This window comes from Boleophthalmus pectinirostris, unplaced genomic scaffold, assembly GCF_026225935.1.
Source record: "Boleophthalmus pectinirostris isolate CB_2022bp ecotype Guang Dong unplaced genomic scaffold, ASM2622593v1 HiC_scaffold_3, whole genome shotgun sequence".
Classification (NCBI taxonomy): domain Eukaryota; kingdom Metazoa; phylum Chordata; class Actinopteri; order Gobiiformes; family Gobiidae; genus Boleophthalmus; species Boleophthalmus pectinirostris.
The window spans coordinates 36,603,212-36,625,337 of NW_026571299.1; the positions used below are offsets into that span (position 1 = coordinate 36,603,212).

Here is a 22,126-nt window from a genome sequence, read left to right on the forward strand (position 1 = left end):
GTCTGTGTCCGTACTGTACTTGAACACACCACCTGAGTGACGTCACTTCACTCACGTGTGTTTGTTTACACCCGCAGCGGTGCGCAACACTGAGATTATTTTCATTTTCGGACAATCGGTTTGAGTCTGGATTAAAAGGACATTTATTAGTGCAGACTTGTGATGTGAGGAGGAGCCTGTGTGAGCGGTGAGTGTTGGAAATACATCGACTTTGAAGCTAGTTTAGGTTTTGTTAGCGGTTAGCTGCTGTAGCTCCCGCACATAAACAGGCTGTTTTCTATTGGTCTATTGTAAAGTGACTATATTGGCCGTATATTTGTTACTGGACCTGCACTGATATGTAAATGAGCTGTGAATAGACGTGTGAATGATCCACATTTATGCATATAATTAATTACCGCGGTGCGCAGCATTTACGGCTAAAGGCTAATAGCGATAGTTTACTAGCTAGGAGTTATGGGTCGGTCGCGATCGAAGCGGCTCTTAGAGCGAACAACGGGAGCCTGCTTCTTATTGGGAGCCGTGTTTTCTCTTTTTCTCACTTTTTCTCTTCATGCCGCATGTAGACCCGTAGTTTGACAGCAGCAGAGGCTGAAAACGAAACTTTCAGAAATCTGCGTGTGCATCGGATAAAAAAAAGTGCATATTTGGCTGCAGTTCAGCATAAAATGGATAAACCAGGACTAATCTTGGGCTCGAGTGCAGGAGAGAGATAGAAACCGAGTCCCGACACTCAGTCCTGGTTCAGTTTTGGTTTAGTCCTGGTTGCAACAAAACAATCTCAAGAGTCGCTTGGGAGCCGAAAGAGCCAGCTGCTTTAGTGAGCCGAGCCAAAAGAGCCGGTTCTCCAAAAAAACCCAAAAACAACTGGAATACCCATCACTAGCAGCTAGAATGTGATGCAAAAATGCCATTAGGCCAATCTACTGTATGTAAGTATGATGTAAAAAGTCAAAATAACAATAAATGTTGCCTAAATAAACCCAATTTAGAATCCATTAGAGCCAAACCTAAGTTTTTTAATCAATTCAAGATTTACAGTGAATTTTTACATCACTAAATATATCGGCTATCGGCAGCTCCAACTCCCATTATATCGGTTTCATATCGGCCACAACAAAATCCATATCGGTCGGGCTCTAATTTTTATTTTTGTAAAATACAACTTTTCCTTGACAATGCAGTTGCATAATTATTCATCTGGCACTAAAGACATGTTAAATCATTTAACATGGCAATCCTTAATTCACTAATTCAAATTGCATAACACAGTAGACCACCACTCCTATTATGTGACATGAAATCAAATTGTTTGGACAATCAAGTAAAGTAATGCATAATCACTCCAGTTACAGATTAACCAAATAACCATGACATCCAATTCCTAAGTAAAAATACCACCTACAACTAAATCTTCTGGATGTCAAACACACATATCATACGCAGCTTGTAGCTTGTAACATCTGTGAAGCACAAACACTGGTCAGCCTACAGCAGTGGGCTCCAACAACAAAGAATCTTTTGTGAGAGGACTAAGTACTGTGTTCAGCCTGAGAAAGCATTGTTTCAATACTTACACACTACAGTACTATTAGCTCACAGGTCGCCTGCACACATGAAGGGCCAAACAAACAAATACTGCTGAAGGTTACTGACAACATGGAAACAGTGAATAGGTTTCAAGGGTTTATCATTTTTAACCTTTATCTGAGCTTATAATAATATTTGTTTTCATCACAACCACTGATTTTATACAATCTAAAATAAGAGTAGGTTTTCACTTTTCAATTCAGTCTGGGACTCGGAACAAGGCAAAGTTTGACTTCCAAATCACCTCTGTTTACATCAAAAGAACAAGTATTTGTGAGCAAGTTTCTCTGAGAAGGTATTTGGGGAAAAGATCAAAATGACGCCAGTTTAAGAAAACAACGTCCCATGAGGGAGAATCAAGAGAGAATCACAGAATGGAGATGAATCCAACTCCTACACACCCAGTCCCTGACCTACATTAGGCTCCAAGACTCTTCCCATGTGCCATACGTGCTAATGAGCGCAATGCTGCTGTGAGAAACTGGGCTTCTGTTCCCTTTACCTGAGCAGCCATGTTGGTTTTGGTTATCTTAACTTAGCCATGGATGTAAATAAGATGCAAAATTATTAGGCCCTTCCACTCCTTTAGTTATCCAATTAATGAGTTTCAGTTTTCGTAACATTCTGAGAACTTTTTCCCACTGAAAATAAAATAATAAACTGTTCATCACTATGGCAACAGTCCAAACTTTTCATCATTCCAATAGGGCATGTGTTCTGAATAATTTATGGTAAAAGGCTCATAATAATATCATAAATAACAAATAATTTCTCCTTGAGGATGAATAAAAGTAATTCTTATTCCTGATTCAGACTGTGACCACCAAGTAATATCAACACAATCATCAGTCATATTTTCATCAAAACTCTTCCTGAGCTAATTTTAAAAACGCCAAACATTTTTGAAGCCACATTGACGAAGTTACTGAAAAAATAATTCAAATCATACACCTGCTTAAAGCTCTTAGATTGTTCACTTGTTACTAATAAGTCCCAGTCACTAACAGGCTCCATGATGACGAGATACTCACTTGTCACTGGTCAGAATGTCACAGTTGCATTTGCTGACATTAATGTTTGACTTTGGTTAACAATTTACAGTATATGTCAGTACAAGGACTGAGGACTGTTAGTATTGTTAGATAGTAAAAACAAAGGTTAACCATTTCAAAATATAAAACGTATAAATCTGCACATTAGAAATTGTATTTTTATAGAGAACAATGTCCACACTAATAAGCGAGATGATCATTTTTAAAAGGATTTACTAGGATATTTTGGGTTATAGAATCAGTAATATAAGCACAGCAACAACAAATTAAAATGAGGCTATTATAATGATCCAATACAATTTATTTGAGCCAATACTGATATATAAAAAGAAATTGGTGTTAAATTGTCTATGTCAGACTGCTATATGTAGGAAAACCCTTTCCCTAACCAATATATCGTCCATCACTAAATATTTTAATTGATTTCACTGTTTTCAGCAGCTATATTGCATCCCCGAAGTCATTATTGTGACAGGCTGCAGAGGCTGGGAGTTTTTGTCTGAGCGATGCTACTTCTAAATTTAGCACAGAGCAGAAGACAGTAAGAGCCGCACACTATTGAGAACTATAAACTATAGACACATATGATTCTTCCTCTGGCACTGTGTACGCCTTCAGCATCCCCCAAGACGCTCCTATGAAGAGAGAGCAACATGACTATGGCAATTTAGCAGCACTCCACTGTATCTGCACTGCACTTTAAAACAGAAGACTTTCGCAGTCAAAAGCAACAGTGAGTGGGAGGATGTTCACAGGCATTTATAGACTTTATGGATGAATTCAACATATTATCAATTCCCAAAGTGAGGTTTTAATGCACACAACGTTCCTCCGCCTTATACATTTTAAATCATCAAGTGTCTGTTAATGAAAAAATAAAATTCCACTTTGAGATTAGTCTATGCCAAAGGCTATATGGAATATCAAATTACACAGTAAGCAAAACAGAATGAAGGGATTATGAAAGCATATTTAAACATTCACCAGTTAATGTACTTTTTTCCAATAGACAAGCAGGGATTTATTATTCATTAGGAGCTCATCTGGCATTGCTGTATCCTAAATTCCAATGTCAGTGCATACAGCAGCAGTGATGTCCTGTGTCACTGTGGACAAGGACACAGAGGAGGAGTAGACACCTCCCATCAGCCACTGCTGTGCTACACAATAGAGCTATACATGCATGCAGTCAGCATGAATCAGATTTAATGTATGTGCATGTGATTTGAAGATTAAGGATTTGCTGTCATGTATATGTATTTATAAAATCAAAAAAAGAGTGGATTTTTGAAAATGCCGTAAAGTGCAATAAGCATTTTCTCCTGAATAGAGGATGGTAGATTCAACATTTTGGCTATTTGGAAGAAAAATTGCAAAAACTATTTTAGTTCTGTCTTTGTTAATGTTACAAACTATGGCTTTTGAATGGCAGCAATGGGCAAATTGCAAAGACTGCATATTTTGCACTGCAAACAAAAAAACATACTATTTCCGTTAGAGACCTTGCTTCCCCTGTAGTTCAGAACACTGCACATTTTTAAATATTTGTCATTCTTTTATATAATATTACTATTAGTTATGTCTGTCTTGTATATGTTTTCTTTTATATGTTTTCTCTAAAGATAAGGCACCTTGACACTGTGCACTCTCAACAAAATTTTAATATAAAATTTTCATCGCAATTGCTAATTCCAATTTTATTTCAGCTCTACAAAAAATCAAATTTTAAATTAATTATTTTTTCTAGATTATGTTTCACTTCCAGTCATTTGAAATTTGTGCCTCAAGGTCTGATCTCCCTCTAGGAGTGCTTTTGACAGCCATGCTAATCAAATCTATCATTTTATTTAAAAGGTGAAGTTGAGAAACAGTGTGTATATCATTCCCTAATTATCCAGTGTATTTTGATTACCTGCAGTGATTACTAGGAGCAAACACTCTGACAGCGACTGTTCATATTTACTGTCTCCTGTTAGGGCTAGTCATAAGTCTTTACAGCCTCAGCAACTGTAGTTCTGGGACTTTGTCACTTTTACAAGGTTACAACAAAATGTTACGTAATTTATTAATTATTAAACTATAATAATTCATTATTTATTAACCTATAAACTATAAAAACTTATTATTATTATTATTATATTTAACATGACCAAGTTATACTACTATAATACATTGTTATGACATTTATTCTACAACAGGGAAACTACCCTGTCATATTTATTTGGTTAAATGAAAATCCAAAGATGAACCAGTTCCACTGGCTGTTGTGTCAAACTGTCCTTGTAATGGCCTATTTGAATGCTCCCACAGCTTAGTCATATTAAGGTATAAAAACAACAGTGGGAATGTGGCTTCAGATGATAAAGAACACAAGTGATATTGGGCTCTGGGATGTAAATTTGACTGAGGGAAAGATAAGACTGGATACTGCCTTTGTGTTAAATATCAGGATATCCCCAAAGGAATGTCCTATCTGTGTAATACTGCACACAAGTAAACATTGGGGAGGCGTGTCAATGCTATCAAATGACTAATTGTTCACAAAGCCTTGAATGTGTGCTATACAAGCGTATGAGTACAAGTTTTCACCAGCCGATGTGTAGCAAAGAGGGTGCCTTTTGATAGTGAAGTCTTTGTGTCCACTCCAGGCCGTGCGTGCATAGATTGTTGTGCCTGGTCAAAGTGCTGGACTGTGACTAAGGAGAACAGAATCTGTTACAGTGGGTCTGTGGAGTTTCCCCTAAAATGCTTTAGGAGGAGGATGGGGAGGTCCTGGGACATCCGGCGAATACAGCTGAAACAGTGCCCTAACTCACTAATGCAAATGAGCTGGTCTGAGGTCCCACAGCTCCCCCTCTCTCCTCCCTAACTCCCTTTTCTCTTTAGGACACAGTACAGAGGCAGCATGAAATCCATCCTGGGAGGGGCTATTGTAGCCTGCTCTGGGAAGCAACCGTCAAACTGGTGTAGTTGGGCTAGGCCAGGGCTTTGAATAGCCTAAGGCTCGAGAAGACTGCTCCTGAAAGCCAGGGTTTAGTCCTCACTGACCCCCTGATAATTCACTCATCCTATGGCTGCGGTCTGAGAGGGCAGCTAACACCACAGGCCCTGTGCTCTACAGCTCTCTGGCTTTGCTGACTCTCTGAAGCAGGCTCAGGTTTAATCGTCCATGATGGTGTGTACTCTGCCAGGGCCCACGAGAGTGTCTGCCGCCTCATCTCTTCATCTCTTGCTTTGGCTTCAAAGTTGCTGCGCTTGTCATACAGTGAAAGAAGCAGAGACCAACCCCCAACCTTCTCCCATCAATGGCCCTTATGGAGCTCAAGCTGTCAGTGCAACATGCTAACCTCCCTGACAATAGGAGGCAGATACTGGACGCACACAAGTACAGGTTATAGGGCTAAGAGTACAGTAAGGAGCCGTGTCTCACCTCCTTGTCCTCAGGCTATCCTCGCAGAAGCTTCAGGAACTCCCTGGTGACCCTTTAATCCTCCCATAAACTCTGCGGCCCGTTTTATCACACCGCCGGCCGCAGCCCACTCATCTTCATAGTTTCCAGCGAGGGCTGCTGCGAGTGGCCGAACACAGATTGAATTCTGCTGTTTACTTTCCCACAAGTTCCCTCTCGCACAGTGCTCACTAGCTGTTCGGGATGAAGTAACGCCTGCTCCCTCCCCTTTCTCTTGGCTTTGCTCCGGTAGTATTCCTCTCTGTTCGACCCACTCTGTCCCTCTCTTGTGCGGGTCCTTCCCCCAAACCTGACCCGTTCTCTTGTCAGTCTTTTCTTTGCTCCCCTCCCGCCTACAAGCCTCTGGACCCCTCACTGTTGCCCGGACAGCGGCAAAACATGGTTAGGGATCCCCACACGCACTGAACCAATGGCACCAGGACAAAGTCAGGGCTTTAGCCAATAGAGAGACCAGCTGGCGGCATTTGGACCAATCAGAGTAGACACTTATCAAATGTGGGCGGGTTTAAGGGAATTAAGGACTTCCGCGTTCAGGACCAGAGACACGCTCAACCAATCTGTATGATGGGTTTGTAGAGGCTGGTTATACAGCTGTAGGCATGATCAAATAAATTGTCATTGTACGAATTTATTCTCCAGTATCCTGGCTGGTACTTATTAGTAGCAGTAGACCTACCTAATAATATATGCCTAATAATATATATAGAAAAGTAACAACAAAAAAAGTTGGCATTAATTGACAGTTGTAAAGTTATGATTGCAGTGTTATTCAGAGTATACATTAATCTTTTGCCTAAAAAACGGACCTTTATTGCCTATAGGTCCTTTATTAATAGTCTATGTGACTGTAATAGGGTATAATTTTATTGAATGAATGATGATGATATTGTATATTACAGATATGTTTGTGTATTACATGCTATACCTGATCTTTTCATGAACAGAAAGGTAAAAGGGACTACAGACTAGAAGAAAATCTATGATACTGTCATCAAGAAGATTTATTAAAACACATTGAGCAAATACACATAATACAAATAAAAAGATGACTTTTTCATTCATTTGCTATACAGCACAAATATCTGAACCAGAATACTTGGAGCTGTCTGTCTGTAGATGCTAAAACACCAGCTTTAGTTCAAGTGCTGGACAGCAACTAAGGTGCCTTTACCAGGGTCTTTTGGTGGCTTTAGAAGCCACAGAATAAGCACATACCTGTACATACATTGATAATAACACATTAGACTGAAGTCTTTTCTCACAGAAATTACATTCATACTGACTTCAGTTTGATTGCATTTCATGTTTTTGTAGTAATTCTTCTCATTGTCATCACTCCATAGGGGAAAGGACATGACATTGATGGCACATACAGTGCACACAGTAGTTCTATGGCAACATCATCCAAACATTCAACTGTTTCAGCTCTATAAGAGATCTTGAAAAAGTCCTTCAAGTATTTACATGTTTCTGAGGTTTTATCTGTTAAGCAACCTTCATTACAACTTTCATTTTCAAGTAGATGGCTCCTACAGAAACAGTATCAACTAAACAGTATGTCTAAACATTATCAAAGAAAATATATGCCTCATTTTGTTTTTAGATTGAGGATACCTTAAAAACTCTATATTGGAAATGACAAGAGCACCGCGAGACAAACATTCAATGGCATTAAGTATAAGAGAATGCACTTACCACCAGAGCAACAGACCCACTTAAGAGTGATCTAAACAATCATTCGGCAAGGTAAAACTATTGTGGATGCAACAGCAGGAACTGAGCTTTGCAAATAAAATCATGCTCTAAAAAGACTGATTGTTTAGCTTTATAAGAGTGTCAGATTTTAGGACAAGATTAAAAGTACCTGGACAGTGCTAATCTGTCTTCAGGTAAAGCAGCAATTTTCCTTAAATGTGTTTAGTATTGCCCCTACTCTACAATAAAAAATACCAATGATACATTTCAGACCAACCATACAGATATGGACATCACCCTTAAAGAAGACATATTATGCTTTTGTCATAATCTATTGGACCTGTTGATTATTATTTTATATTTTAGATATTTTAAATAGCAACATTGATCTAAAATAATAAAAGAATCAAGTCAGCTAATTTCCAGTTGAAAACTGGGGACTGATTTCTGTCTGGCTCTTTACAGTATGCCACCATAAACATTATCACAACAAAGTAGGGCTCTGCCAGACCATCCTGCCCCATTTATGGAGAGCTACAGTTCACCACAGCAAGCAACAATTTAGTTTTTTTCATTTGTGCCAAAATGGTTATGCAATGCTGCTAAATCACAGATTAACAAAAAATAATAATTGGTGAATGAAGTAAGTACAGAGCAGTGGGCAAGTATAAGGGGGTAAGGAAAAATATACATTTTCAGAGCAATGGCTCTTGATTGCAAGAAAATAAAGATTACACAAACATGCATGAATCACTCTAAAGCAAATTTGAAGGAAGGGAAAATAATTATAACACTTACGAGTGTATTTGCATTATATGTCCTCTTTAAAATATGTCCTCAGGGTTAGAGTTAATCTGTACACAGATGAAAATAGCCTAGTTGTATAATAAGAATTCACAGAGTTTCATGTTAATGCATGTTTGGTCAATCAGAGTCCCTGTTTTTGTTTAGTCCCTGGTTTATAGGTCTGCAGTTAAACTTACCACCAATAACATTCAAACATGAAGGAATCACAATTGAATGTTTGTACAATATGCAAATAATCAGTCACCTCTATAGTCGACATGTACAGAAACCAGAGTCTGAGAATATCCGTGTCTGAAATTTCACATGGCAAGTTTACAGAGCAGTACAGTGTGAATGTCTAAAGACACACAATATTTGTAAGTAAAATTGTTGGTCCAAAATAAAACTCTCTCATCTTGGTATGACTGCAAAAGTACCATTATAAGGAACAGCCTCCACTGGGACACAGTCAGAGTGCACAGTGAGGAGGCTCACGGACAAATGTGAAAGTGAGCAGACTGAAGATATCACAGAAAATAAATTACACATTTGAGATGAACACAAAAACAGCAGAAGTTTATCGTCAGTCACTCAAACGCTGCTGCTTCATTTACTCATCAGCTCACTGGCACAAGTTAGCAAAAGCTAATATTGATTGACATACTTACATTGGATCCTTAAAAGATAAAAGTGCAATTGTTATAATAGATACATCTGCATTGATCCAAAAGTTAAAGACCTCTTTCTCATTAGTTTGATTATTTTCAAAATTAAGTAAGAACAAGAGAAAGAGCTCAATGTGGCAAGAGGAGAAAGTCATCTCTGCAGATACCATCCCTGGATGTCTGACCACTGGTCAGTGAAGAGAAACAAACAGTCTAATCCTCAATGCAGATGACATCGCTGGGTTTGCCCGACTTCAGATCAGGCGTGGCCACATCTCTCAGAGACTCAAGAGACTTCTTGTCCAGAAGGCTTGGAGGGGGGCCATTTGATGACACTGTCAGGATAAATACAATAATTTCTTTAGTAGTGCAAGAGTGCCACTATGTATTTGTTCTGGTAGGGGTCCACCACCTGCTTTTCTCCATAGATATGTCATTGCTTACCCTAAAATGTTTTACAGTATGTCATTAAACATATCTATTTCTGTGGAGACAAGCAGGTGATGCTGTGTCACTGTGGAATATGGAAGTGTTTACTTGTATTAGTTTTGCTCAGTGTACCTTTCATTGATTATAGCCTCCCTTACCGCTGACATAAGGTCCCAGAGGCATCTGGCTGTAGTTGACCATGGGCTGACCTCCAGGCCCTCTGAACCCTCCAAAGCTGCTGCTGTACATCTGGGAGCAGCCAAACCCCCCCTGACCAAAGGGCTGAAAAACCACACACAAATCAAAGATCGGTCACACTGCCCACAATGACAAAGCACAGACAAGATTTCTGACTCTTTCTAAGGTTACAACAAACATCACCATAGAAACCAAGAGCACACAGCAACAAGCCTGTTAAGCCAACAGCTATTCACTGGGACATAGATCAAACTCCACACCAAGTTCACACCAAGAACACCAAGGCTTTGCTATATGTTAAAGTTATCATTAGGACTCTAGTTGTATAGTCATGTGTCGACATGTTTTATTCAAATAATGACTTTATTAAGATTATACAAATTTATATGGGCATTAAGAGAAAGGAAAAAGTATAGAGTGAGTCAGTTGGCATTGACAGTTTAATCTGCCTTTTCAATTATGAAGATGCTGTTTACTAGTACTTCTCTGTATAAATAGTTGTTTTTTTACAGGATCCTAATAATTTTGAGAGACTTTGCCATGTCCCCTTTTTAATCAATTAATCAACACATAGGGCATGTCTTTAGTCATCCAAGAATTTCTTATTTCAGGCCTACAAAAAGTTTTTAGGAAATTGTGAGAAATAGTGCACTAGAAGTTAAACAAACTAGGTTATACTACGACTGAATGAGTCAAGTCTAAACCCAGACTGACTGTATAAGTTCCCAAGCAAGAATCCAAGACATGAAAATAACTTTATCATGAATCCTTAACCAGAGAACAAATCAGTAATAAAACAGTATCTTAAATCAATCAGAACATGTCATGAATTGCAAAAACACTCAAAGAAGTTAAGAGTATAACTAGCATTACAGTTTGAGAACCACAGCTGAGGTAACCCTTCTAAACAGTCTGCCATGACCCGGGATACAGTTCTGCGATCCATAAAAGCAATAAAAACCATTCCAACCTGTGCTGAATCCTTTGAGACTGAAAAACTGTGAGTAAAAATTGAACTTCAGGGAATTCTTTCTCTTGCACCTGGGGAAGCAGCTCTGTGGGGGATAGGAGAGCACCAGCCTCCATGGTGTTCTGAGGAAGTAATTTGGCAGTCGTGACTACATAACACCTCAAAGTCTTGTGCCTTTTATTTCTACAACACATAGAGCCCAGATAGTGTTTAATGAGCTCAGTGTCTTTACTCCCTTTAACAATAAGCATCTGCTGTAAATGGCCACCATTAGAGAAGGAGCCCAGCAAAAACAAAAGCTAAAAATCTAATCTCAAGATAGCCGTTACAAAGCATGTTATTACAGATGCCTCTATTTGAAATAATTAAGGCTATAAAGCTGAAGAGTAGTGGCTATTTTGGGAAGTACAAAATTGGCCATAGAGTTAAATGTAAACCCAAAATGGAACACAAAAAACACATTTCAATCTAAAAATAATTACACAATATTTCCATTAGGAAAGTAGCTAAGATTGTGTAAGAAAAAAGAAGATCACAGACTAATATATCCTATATAAAAAACATTATCTCTGATTACACCTACTTGACCAACCATTTTGGTACATCTTCATTAGTCAGGAGCTCAAAACAAATAAATGGAACTGAATGATAGAGTAATGAACAAATTTAAAACCTTTTGGGGAAAATGGATATATTTGTACAAAAACAGAAATTATATGATACCATGTAGCACGTCAAAGCAGTGCTGACAAGTCATGTGCGCCAAACTTTTTTTTTTTTTTTTTATGAAAAGAGTAAAGTTTTGTGCTCGTATTTGATCGTGTGACATTTGTGCAACTCCTCAGAGCACCGACAGGGCTGGAGCTTATTGATTTAGTGGTCGTGGCACTAGTGCTGATGATTCACTGTTTGCTATTAGCTACATATTATGTGTGTAAAGAAGGAGCCTGAGAGATACTGGAGTTATGATCATGTAGATTTGTGAAAACCAATTTAATAGCATAATAGCCTAAATAAATGTTTAAATATGAAGAAAAAATAAGCATCCTCCCTTCTGCTTTTTGGACAGATCGCATCCTGGTGACTGTTCAAGAAGCAGTAAAAGTATGGTGTCTGGGGTACATATACATTAATCCCAAATCTTTAGCCCATTAAAATTGTACTCTTTGAAACTGTAGGATTTTCTGAGGTGCCAATGTAAACAGTTTGACAAACCCTGGTCTACTGAAAAACATATCAGAATTCTTATTGCATTTTTCTCTTTACATTTCTGTCTGAGGTGTGTAGTCCCACCTGCTGAGGGGGAGGCTCAGTGCCCCGACTGGTGAGGCGGCTCAGGATGCTCCTCTCAGACATCTGCAGCCGCGCAGACACTGGGGGGATCCTGGACAGCATGTTGGGCAGTCGAGTCACATCAGCCTTCATGTCACTCAGAAGCTCCTCCAACTGGTTCAACACTGCACAGATACACAAACACGTAAAGGTGCATTGTGTAACTTATCTTGTGGAAGGTCCATCAAATGTTGTTCTTCATGGAGATGTTATTGCTTTGTCTGGAATATTCACAGTACGATATTAAACCTTTATCCTTAACCTTATCTTCATGGAAACCAAACCAGACCAAGTTACAGGTCAGAACTGTGGAGAGGCAACCCTGCTCACAGTCAGAATGCCTGTTTTTCAAGGTGTTTTTCACAGTGCACCTTTAAATAATCTTTTACCAGTTTAGTTTTACTGAGTGTTCTCACTTGAGTTTCATAATGTTTGTTATGTTTGAAGCTAGATGCAACCTTTTCCTGTTATTATTAATATTATGGTAATGAGTCAAAAATGTGCCAAAACGTTAATGTAAATGTCTTAGTCGAGGTTCAAATATCGGGAAAAAGGTGAACAGACAGTGAAATCATCCAATATAATGGAACAATATAATGCTACAACCCTATTTGAAAGACCACACTGCATTTTTTACAAAAAACTTTGTTTAGTTTTAAGTATATACAGTAAATCTAATAGAAGATACCACTGTTACTGAAGAAATGCATTTAAAAAATCTAGCAAAATCCCATTTTAAACTAGTGGGCGACCTCAATTAAAACTGATTAATGTGTGATCCAAGCCTTGAAAATTAACAGCTGCCAAGAAATAAATGTCATAAAATTTCTCACTGGCAAATGAATTAGTATGGGTCACGGACAAGAATATTATTCAATGCCTTCTTTGGTTTTTGGACACATCCCAAACTTCTCACCCCTCTAATCACAGCGTTACTAAATTAAAATTAAATGGAGCTGCAGTGTCCAACAGGTTCTCAATTAGCAACCAGTGTGACTAGTGCACAGTATTATATGAAAAAAAATACATGATATGTGTTTTCAGTTGGCAGAAAAATGTAATAAACTGTATGATGAATGTAATATTGATGCTGAGAAAACATCAGTAACTAAATTATGTTGAACCTTCAATAATTACAAATAGCAGTCTATGAGCAGATAGACATAATATGACTTTGATGATTTTGTTAATAACCCAACAAAAGCCCCATTCCACATCAACATATATCATAGATCAGTGGTCCTCAAACCAATTAAGGAAATATTTGACCTACTGTGTACCACCAGGACAATTCTAGATCCAAACACAACTAAAATATAATTATTACACAATTGCAAAACAAAAATAAACCCAAAAAAAGATATAAATGTGGACTCTGAAAACAGCAAATATTAGAAATGCAGAGGAATTAGCATACCACAAGAGGTTCACATAGCACAGTTTGAGAACTACTGTCATAGACCATTAGCTCAATTTCAGACTTCCAGGTTGCTACACATCTTCAGTCCAATTTTATCAACAGACTCCAGGCTAGTGCTTGATGAAAGAAAAAGAATTTACAGTCCAGGTTAAAGGTTTATGGGCTACCTCTCTTGTGCCTGACCTAGTGAGTACAGAGGCCTTATTTAAAGCTGTTGAAAGTAGAACAGTTACCTTTGTGCAGTACCGCATTAGCAGGCTTGTTCCCAGCTAGAGACTCTTTGGACAGATGTTGGTGGGATTCTGCCAGACACTCCACCTCAGCGAAGCGTGTGTTTAAGGCCATAGCTGGGTGACTGGGGTCCTGGGTCATATTCAGGTATGCTGCCCTCCTCAGCTGCTCCTCAATGACCAAGGCCTGCTCCAGTAACTAAACACAGAGTGCAAAGAAGTTTCTCAACTACCAATGTCAATACTTAACTCTTTTTTTTTTCCCTAAACTTAAAAGCTGGTCGTTCCTTTCCACCAGTGCTTACAGAGATAAGTTCAAGTTCATCCAATATTTTACTTCGTTTAATTTGTCTTTTAGGTGTAACAAATCCACTAATCCAAATTATTTCAGCCCCGAGCTGTTGTTTTTAATTAAAGACAATTGCCTTAAAACGACGCGCCAGAAACTTGTTCTTCATCTCTAGGTAGTTGCCTTTATGCATCTCAGTCTTGAAAGGCTCATTCAGAATTGCATAACGGGGGTCATTCTGGATGTCCTGCCAGCGGGCGTATCCATGTCTGAGAAAAAAGAGTTAGGGAAAACATCTACACAAATAAACTGTATAATATGTAACCTTTTTTGGTCAACCTTTGTTGTTTTTAAAGTGTGTTATAAATAAAGTTGCATTTGTTTATAAACATTTACCATGCACAAGGTAGTATTCTGACTCCTGTCTGTAAAACCGGTTTGTATGTTCTTGGCCTGTATGGGTTTCCTCAGTGTATTTCTGCTTCCCCCATTAACCTATTATATGCACAATAGGCTGATTCTCTACCTAGATCTAGAGACGGATCCCCTTGTGCTGCTCTGTGGTTCAGTAGCTGCTTGGCCCTTAGCTTCTAACTGATGTTTTTGATACTATCACTTCATTGGTAAACTAGAAAAGCACTCAGAGAGCGCAGACTACCCCCATTTTTTATATAAATTGCGATAAAATCAGTCTTCTGGATCAGATCTGGATCAGCCTTTGGAATATGAAAGAGGATCCCATTGTCCATCCCTGAGTCAAATTTCATGGGGTTTGGTCAATAATTAGCCGAGATATTTACCACAATGTTAACTACAATTTCAAAGTGATCCAGAATCCAGGATTTCTTCCGGATCACCCCCAAAATGAAATCAGTTTTTCCTTTTCACATTTACAACAAATCCCGAAAATTTCATCAAAATCGGTCCATAACTTTTTGAGTTATGTTGCTAACAGACAAACAAACAAACAAACAAACAGACAAACGGTGGCAAAAACATAACCTCCTTGGCAGAGGTAACAAAAACAACAAAAACAACAACAACAAAAACTGTAGGCCTAGTAGCTCAGGGTGGTTTCCACACTACAGTTACCCCACCTGTGTCAATTAAGATAGGCAGAATACACCAGATTGACCCCTAAGGCACCACCAAATAAATTAGGCTATTATAACCTAATGAAAATATTAACAACTAGAAAAGCACTCAGAGAGCGCAGACCTCCGCCAAGGACTACCCCCATTTTTTATATAAATTGCAATAAAATCAGTCTTCTGGATCAGATCCGGATCAGCCTTTGGAATATGAAAGAGGATCCCATTGTCCATCCCTGAGTCAAATTTCATGGGGTTTGGTCAATAATTAACCGAGATATTGAGAAACAAAATTTTTGGCCCCATTTACCACAATGTTAACTACAATTTCAAAGTGATCCAGAATCCAGGATTTCTTCCGGATCACCCCCAAAATGAAATCAGTTCTTCCTTTTCATTTCCAACAAATCCTGAAAATTTCATAAAAATCGGTCCATAACTTTTTGAGTTATGTTGCTAACAGACAAACAAACAGACAAACAAACAAACGCCGGCAAAAACATAACCTCCTTGGCGGAGGTAATAAAAAAAAAAATTATACAAATTTGAGCTTAGCGGGTATAACTTAAAATGGCCTCTACAGATGACTGGGACAAGTTAATTTAATACAAATAATTTGTATAGGGACGATTAAGTGTGAAGTATCCTTAACCTACGTTAATCTATAGCCTTGACATTTAAGTCTCATTATAAATTGCCATAATGAAGAGATGGTCTGTGTAATTCACCTACTCACCTCATAATCCAGTCATTGTAATGATCACCATTAGTGTGCATTGCTTTTCATCTTATTTAAATAGTATCTCCATCCTCTGAGGCTCCTCTCATCACAAGTACTTACACCACTCGGCCAGATGATGGGGCCTATTTTGGACTCACATCTGGGAAAGGATACGTTACAATGCCAGCCAATAGCCAGTAGTCATGGCGACGATGCCAGATGTCATGCATTTTTCCAGAAGACAGCGCTGCTCGCTCCTCGGTCTGCCAGAGGGTGTGTAACTCTGGGGGAGTAAAACCACAGAAACTCCAATTCACCAAGAGTAATTTCCAAGGCGTTTTTTGGATCCAGATGATGGAGAGTAAAAAACCTTTGTGATAATAATGCAAAACATTGGTGCTGAGTAAAAAGTTGAAAGGAATTTAACTTGGTCTGGCCATGCTACCTTAGAAGTAGAAGTCGCAAACAACTCAAAATCATAGACTATGGGAATAACACTAATTACACAAACGTATTCAGTATTTAATAGTAAAATTTAAGGGTGTAGATAATAAACTACTGGTAAATAAAGTGGAATAGAGTAAAACAGTACACCAGGATTAAGTTCAGACAGCTGGAATTAATGCAAAATTTTAATTACGATTTTTGGCAGTGGTGGCTTGAAAATGTGCAGGCCAATGATAACAAGGATTAGTGTCATCCTAAATACACCTCAGTTACTCCACTGAAAACTGCTTTAAAGGCCAAAGTTGCTCTATTTTATTTTTTTTATCAGAGTACAATATTGTAAAAATGTATAATGCAGGCTCTGTATCCAGCTTGGACCCACAATTTATTAAGCCCCCAAACCCCTCATTGGAGAAGGTAAAAAAAGTAGATATCTGTATGCAACTTTTGGCTATCTCACTATCATAAAGCTGAGTTTTTGTTTTACCTGTAAAACCGCCATCAGCTATATTGAACATGAACTTGGTCTTGTATCCATTCTTGTCCTCTGGTCCTTTCCTGCTCTCCTCCATCTCGTCCAATGTGTCTTTGTCTCCATTTATGCGTCCCTCTGAAACATCTTCACTTTTCACAACATCAGCAGGAGCTAAAAAAAAAACAAAAAAAACACTAGAATAACCAAGCATTAGACATACAGTGCCTCACTCCATCAACCTTGACAATGAAGATATATTTTACGTCTGTATTTTGTATTTACCCGTCTTATTTTCCTTGTCTTCGCTTTTTGCCTGAGGGGAATAGGCCTCTCCTTTCTCCGTAGTCTTCTCTGTTTCTTTGCTGGTGTCCTCTGAGGTTATCACAAGCCCAAAAGCATCAATTAAAGCCCATACAAGCCTCGCGGATAAATAAACTTTGCAGCACAGCGTCAGGTACAGGGAACTCACCTTTAGGCGAAGTTTGACTGGATGACAGCTCAGTCTGCTTCAAACCAAACTCTTTGAGGTTGGCAGATGATTCGGTCTTAGCACAGGGCGACTGGGCAGGGTCCCTCTCATCTCCTGGTTTCTCCTCTGGGCCGGCCTTGGCCTCTTCGCTGTCAGCCGACTTCTCAGGCGCAGCTGCTGGTGCTGTCTCTGAGCTGGGAGTCTGCAGGGGAAGAGACGAGACAGACAGCGAAGAGCAGAAAGAGTTAGAAAAAGGGCAAAGAGAAAAGTTAACGGGTGTTGAAGTTTGACAGAGGGTACAACATTGTGTTTGGTTAAAATATCTGGTTTAAAAGCGATGAAACGCAGGTCAATGTAGAAGACAGGAGATCAGAAGGAATGCAAGAGTGTTTAGTAATAAAAACAATAAAAAAATAACGAGCTACTCTAACGATATTGTCCTAAATGTTCTATACTAAATAATTTACCACTTATTGCTAACAGAGTTTGGGACTGAAACAAATTGTACCAAAGCCAAGGCCTGTTGGGCACTAGAATATTCAGATCCTTCTACCTTCTTGACATTTATTGGGAAAAGTTGAACAGTCTCACTTTACTTCGAGGGGGAAAAACACCTCAGATTTGGAGCATGTCGATAATCAGCCCTGCCACTTCACACTTGGCTATAAACCTGCTCTATATAACAAGATTAATTCAAACTGTCTTACCAGCACCATCTAACAGCAAAAATATGTTAATTCAACACCCTAATGTTCACTGAATAGTTATAAACCAGGGCTAATTAAATGTAATGGCTAAATTATGACAAATACATTACTATGGGAAAACATCTTACTTCCTGGTCTGACAGCTTTTTGCTCTCCGGCTCTGGACTGTCCTTGTCCTCTGTTGTTCCCGCGAGAGATTCTGGTTTCTCTGCAGCGCAGAAAAAAACAGTTCATAGTAGTGAACATATAGCTGTGGTAGTAACATAATGGCGTTCTATGGCAGTCTATAGGCTTACCCGGTGGGACAGGAGTACTGGGTTGTGTGGTGACTGGACTGGCTGGAACAGGGGTGTTAGGATCTGACGATACACTCTCAGTTAATTTCTTCAGCTCCATCCCAATAGGAATCAGATCGGGAGAGCTCAGTTTGCCATTTACATGCTCAAACTCCTGAACCTAAAAGCCAAATTATAGCCAGATATTCAAAGCTTGAAATTCCAGGAAAAAGCCTCAAATTTTGATACATAAGATAGAATCCATGAACACTGAGGTCCTAAATATATGAGATGTTAAAAGTGCAGATTTTGCCTGTGATAAATGCTGAGTGGTATGATTCACTTTCCCCCAGTGAATAATGTACATAGCATTTCTTATCGCAACCTAAGAGAATCTATTTCTACTTCAAAAGGTGCTTTAGTCTGACATCTCCAAAACGACATGTTCTTCCTGCCAGCCTGTGCCCAGACAGTTTGACCTACTTTGTCTAATCTCAAAGTGCCCTGGAAGAACAGTGTGTGGATGAGATGAAAACCTATCTTTTCCATGTCAGAATAACCCGTACCTTCTTCCTAACCAGAGACATGACACCGATCCTAGTAAGGACATGCTGACGGGACAGTCCCTCTCGTGGGACCCCGTCGGCAAAAGTCTCTGCTCCATCTGCTCCTGGTTCACACAGATGCCTCATAAAAAGAGACACATAGGCCCTGTTGAAAGAGGATTACAGAACTTAGGCAGAAGGATGGAGTTTCAAAGCAAGATATTGAAAATTGTAATGAGCAAATTCTACATAATATATATCAAGAAGAAAAGTATGTGTTGCTATTGACTGGGGAAAAAGTAGAAGTTTGAACTGTTTTCAATCTTGTCTGTGTTTACACTTAATGAGGGCAATACATCACGCGCTCCAAAATGAAATATTAAATGCCAGGAAATGTTCGCCTTGGGTGCAAAAAGGATAAACAGCACACTTCAATAAACTAAAGAAGTATAACTTTGTAGCTTTTTGATGCTGTGGAATGGTGAAAAGTGACCAGAACCTAGTATCTGTAGTCATTTTAAATGCAATAATCAGGCTGAAAAAGGCTTAATATCATGTTTTTATACCTGTCAACAGTCTTGAAAAAAGGGTATTTTATTTCTATGAGGTATTAATTCACTTCAGTTCAAGATTATTTATATAGCACATTTAAAACAACTGCTGATCAAAGTGCTTCACATAAAAGTCAACAAAAACAGAAGAAACACTTACATATACATATATACAGATAACATGTGAAAACTACAGTACAATAAAAACATCAAATACTAACACATAACATATTTAGATCACCATGGAACCTTTTGTTTTGAAATTGCTATATTTGCTAAAAAACAATGTATTGACATGTTCTGTACGTTTCGCCTTGGTTTTTGATGCTGTGTCTTCTTTCCCTTTGTTCATCGTGTTTAGTTACTACCCCTTCAAAACGCTATCACAACACAATAGCATACATCCCACTAATGAAACTATTGTACATCACTTCAAGTTTCTCAGGTTGTTGTGTACAGTTTTATATCTTTTTTCTATATTTATGGAGAATTGACATGTGGCAGTATGGGTGAAGTAGACTGTGCAATGCACAGAATCTTACAATTACTTTAAAAAGCTTTAAAGAGTTTTTGCATAATACTCCCTCTTTAATAATCAATATAAAATTATGAAATAAAGGCTGTGCAGTCTTGATGTCATTCATTACACATGTAATTTATGACAATTTGGGTAATTCTCAATTCATTCAATCGACAAATTTCAGTTAAGAATGTTTCTGGGTGTTACCTGAACTCTCGCTCGCTCTTCCCCTTCAGGTCCCGGACCAGCCAGTGAGAGTTGAAGGCATCCTGAGGAGGCATCCCCCAGCGCATGATGGCATTGAGGAAGGCCTTTCTCTGGCGAGCATTGAACCCAAGCACCTGCATATTTCAGAAAACAAAGATTAAACAGTGAGACAGTCTTGTTGGATTTGAAAATACACTTCCTTAAAGTCACAGATTGTAACTTTTTAGCCAAAAATAGACTAAAATATAAACATGTTTTGTTTTGTTTTGTTTTAAGAGCACCTTCTTTTAAAAAGCATGTGTCCCTACACTGAGCAGGCTTGCATTGCCACAAGCCTAACTTTGATGGAGGATTTCTTTCTGCTTGTTTCCATGGAAATCTTATCATAGTATGATATAAAACATCACTATCTATATGGAGAATGTTCTGAAGTATGGAAAATTACATACAGTGTCTTTAAACTATGTGCACTGACAAACATTATAAACCATAACATTGTGAATTATAAAGTGTTATATTATAGGAATGACATAATACATAAGATGTTCAAGGGCAACTGCAAACTACTATGATTTCTGTGTATCTTTTGTACCTCAATACTGCCCCCAACCCGTGCCAGCAGTGGAGGCAGAGGTTTGTCTTTGTCACCCCTGAGCTGTCGTCTGGACTGTCTACGTCCACCTAAAAAATAAAAATGTCAATAACACTGAAAACCTTATTCACAAAGTTAACAAAATATTTTAATATGTTTTGTGTAGTGTTGCCAAACTGTGTGGGATTAAACATTTTACTTTGGACTTACCTTCAGGTCTCTCCTCAAAGTCTTCGTCCTCATCCTCGGACCCCACAGAGTACTCCGACTGATTGTCTGAAAGATCATCTTGCCACTCTGAGTCACACATCAGAGAGAAACAGTACATTGCACAATCGCTCCCACTGGTGGCCACCTGAGGGCGCCATGGCACTGCAGATTACTACAGACCACTATATCATGCACTACCAATAGCCTACCATTTCTATTTCCAGAGGTTGCTGTTCCATTGTGCATAGTGCAGTTGCTCTAAACTCTGGGTGTATTTTGGACAGCACCAGTGTTTAGTTTTATCTTTAATTAACCTGTGGTAATAGGGACCTTGAAACTACTGCACAAAGTACTTATCCGTAAAACCAATTAGATGGAGCATTTGAGAGCCAACTGAGAAGGCTATACAAAAGATACAATAGTTTTTACACTGACGAAATGGAGGTCAAAAGCTCTTGTTGAGACTCGCAGGCTAAGAGGATTTAATAAACAAGGTGATTAATTTGTATGCAGCTATTTCCTGAACCGATAAATCCAAATTATTCTGTGTTAAGATACTGTCACCTTGTTAGCCCGCTAATGAGGCAATGTTCGGTTGGATACCTGCACAGCACTGCTCTGTTATTGAATTAGCATCGGGTCGTTAACGAGACATCAAAATAAATCAAATGTGTTGATGACTAAATGCTCTTGACCCGTACTTAAAGGAAAAATCTATTCAAAATTAGATTTCTGGGATGGTGTGCAATGTTTGTGTGAAATTGCAAGGCCCAAGGTTACAATTGAAAAGCAATTATTTCAACAAAAGGGTATTATTCACCTTTAATGGAAGTTGTGTTTTTCAGCTGCAGTGTATTTACAATTACTACTGTTATGTAGAGGGTTATTATACATAGAAATTCTGAATTATGTTGCCATATTTTCGGGCATTTTACATTTTCTTTAGTTTTATAGGGTAGATAGTACTTTTTATTTGTTCAATAATATGTATAAGAATATGACCATTCTAAAAGGTTATTTTACTAAAGGCATGATCCAAACTATTATGCTGGAATTGACTTGAAATTACTTCCCTTATAAATATCTCTTACCACCCACTTCTCAGTATACTATCCTAGTCCGAGAACCATAATTTACTCATAATGCAAAGTTTTAATTTTTGTATTAATCAACTACACATTAATGTCATTT

The 22,126-nt window shown here is 38.4% G+C and overlaps 2 protein-coding genes across 4 annotated transcripts in view; both read right to left on the reverse strand.

Moving 5' to 3' along the window:
• The window catches only part of arhgef10la (Rho guanine nucleotide exchange factor (GEF) 10-like a), a 105,988-nt gene extending 99,521 nt beyond the window's left edge, over positions 1–6,467 (reverse strand). For all 3 annotated transcript variants that reach the window (XM_055160699.1, XM_020940250.2, XM_055160698.1), the window contains exon 1: positions 6,073–6,467. The gene's annotated coding sequence lies outside the window, so the exon portion shown is untranslated. The remainder of the gene's footprint in view (positions 1–6,072) is intronic.
• Positions 6,468–9,399: 2,932 nt separating this feature from the next.
• The window catches only part of chd5 (chromodomain helicase DNA binding protein 5), a 33,010-nt gene continuing 20,283 nt past the window's right edge, over positions 9,400–22,126 (reverse strand). The window contains exons 26-40 of the mRNA XM_055160460.1: positions 20,936–21,001; positions 20,726–20,814; positions 20,134–20,267; positions 18,877–19,021; positions 18,332–18,491; positions 18,164–18,243; positions 17,329–17,530; positions 17,142–17,231; positions 16,872–17,030; positions 16,112–16,220; positions 14,262–14,394; positions 13,840–14,035; positions 12,148–12,311; positions 9,845–9,968; positions 9,400–9,592 (exon numbers count right to left, since the gene is read on the reverse strand). Coding sequence (XP_055016435.1) covers positions 9,471–9,592; positions 9,845–9,968; positions 12,148–12,311; positions 13,840–14,035; positions 14,262–14,394; positions 16,112–16,220; positions 16,872–17,030; positions 17,142–17,231; positions 17,329–17,530; positions 18,164–18,243; positions 18,332–18,491; positions 18,877–19,021; positions 20,134–20,267; positions 20,726–20,814; positions 20,936–21,001 — 1,973 coding nt within the window. The 3' untranslated portion in view covers positions 9,400–9,470. The remainder of the gene's footprint in view (positions 9,593–9,844; positions 9,969–12,147; positions 12,312–13,839; positions 14,036–14,261; positions 14,395–16,111; positions 16,221–16,871; positions 17,031–17,141; positions 17,232–17,328; positions 17,531–18,163; positions 18,244–18,331; positions 18,492–18,876; positions 19,022–20,133; positions 20,268–20,725; positions 20,815–20,935; positions 21,002–22,126) is intronic.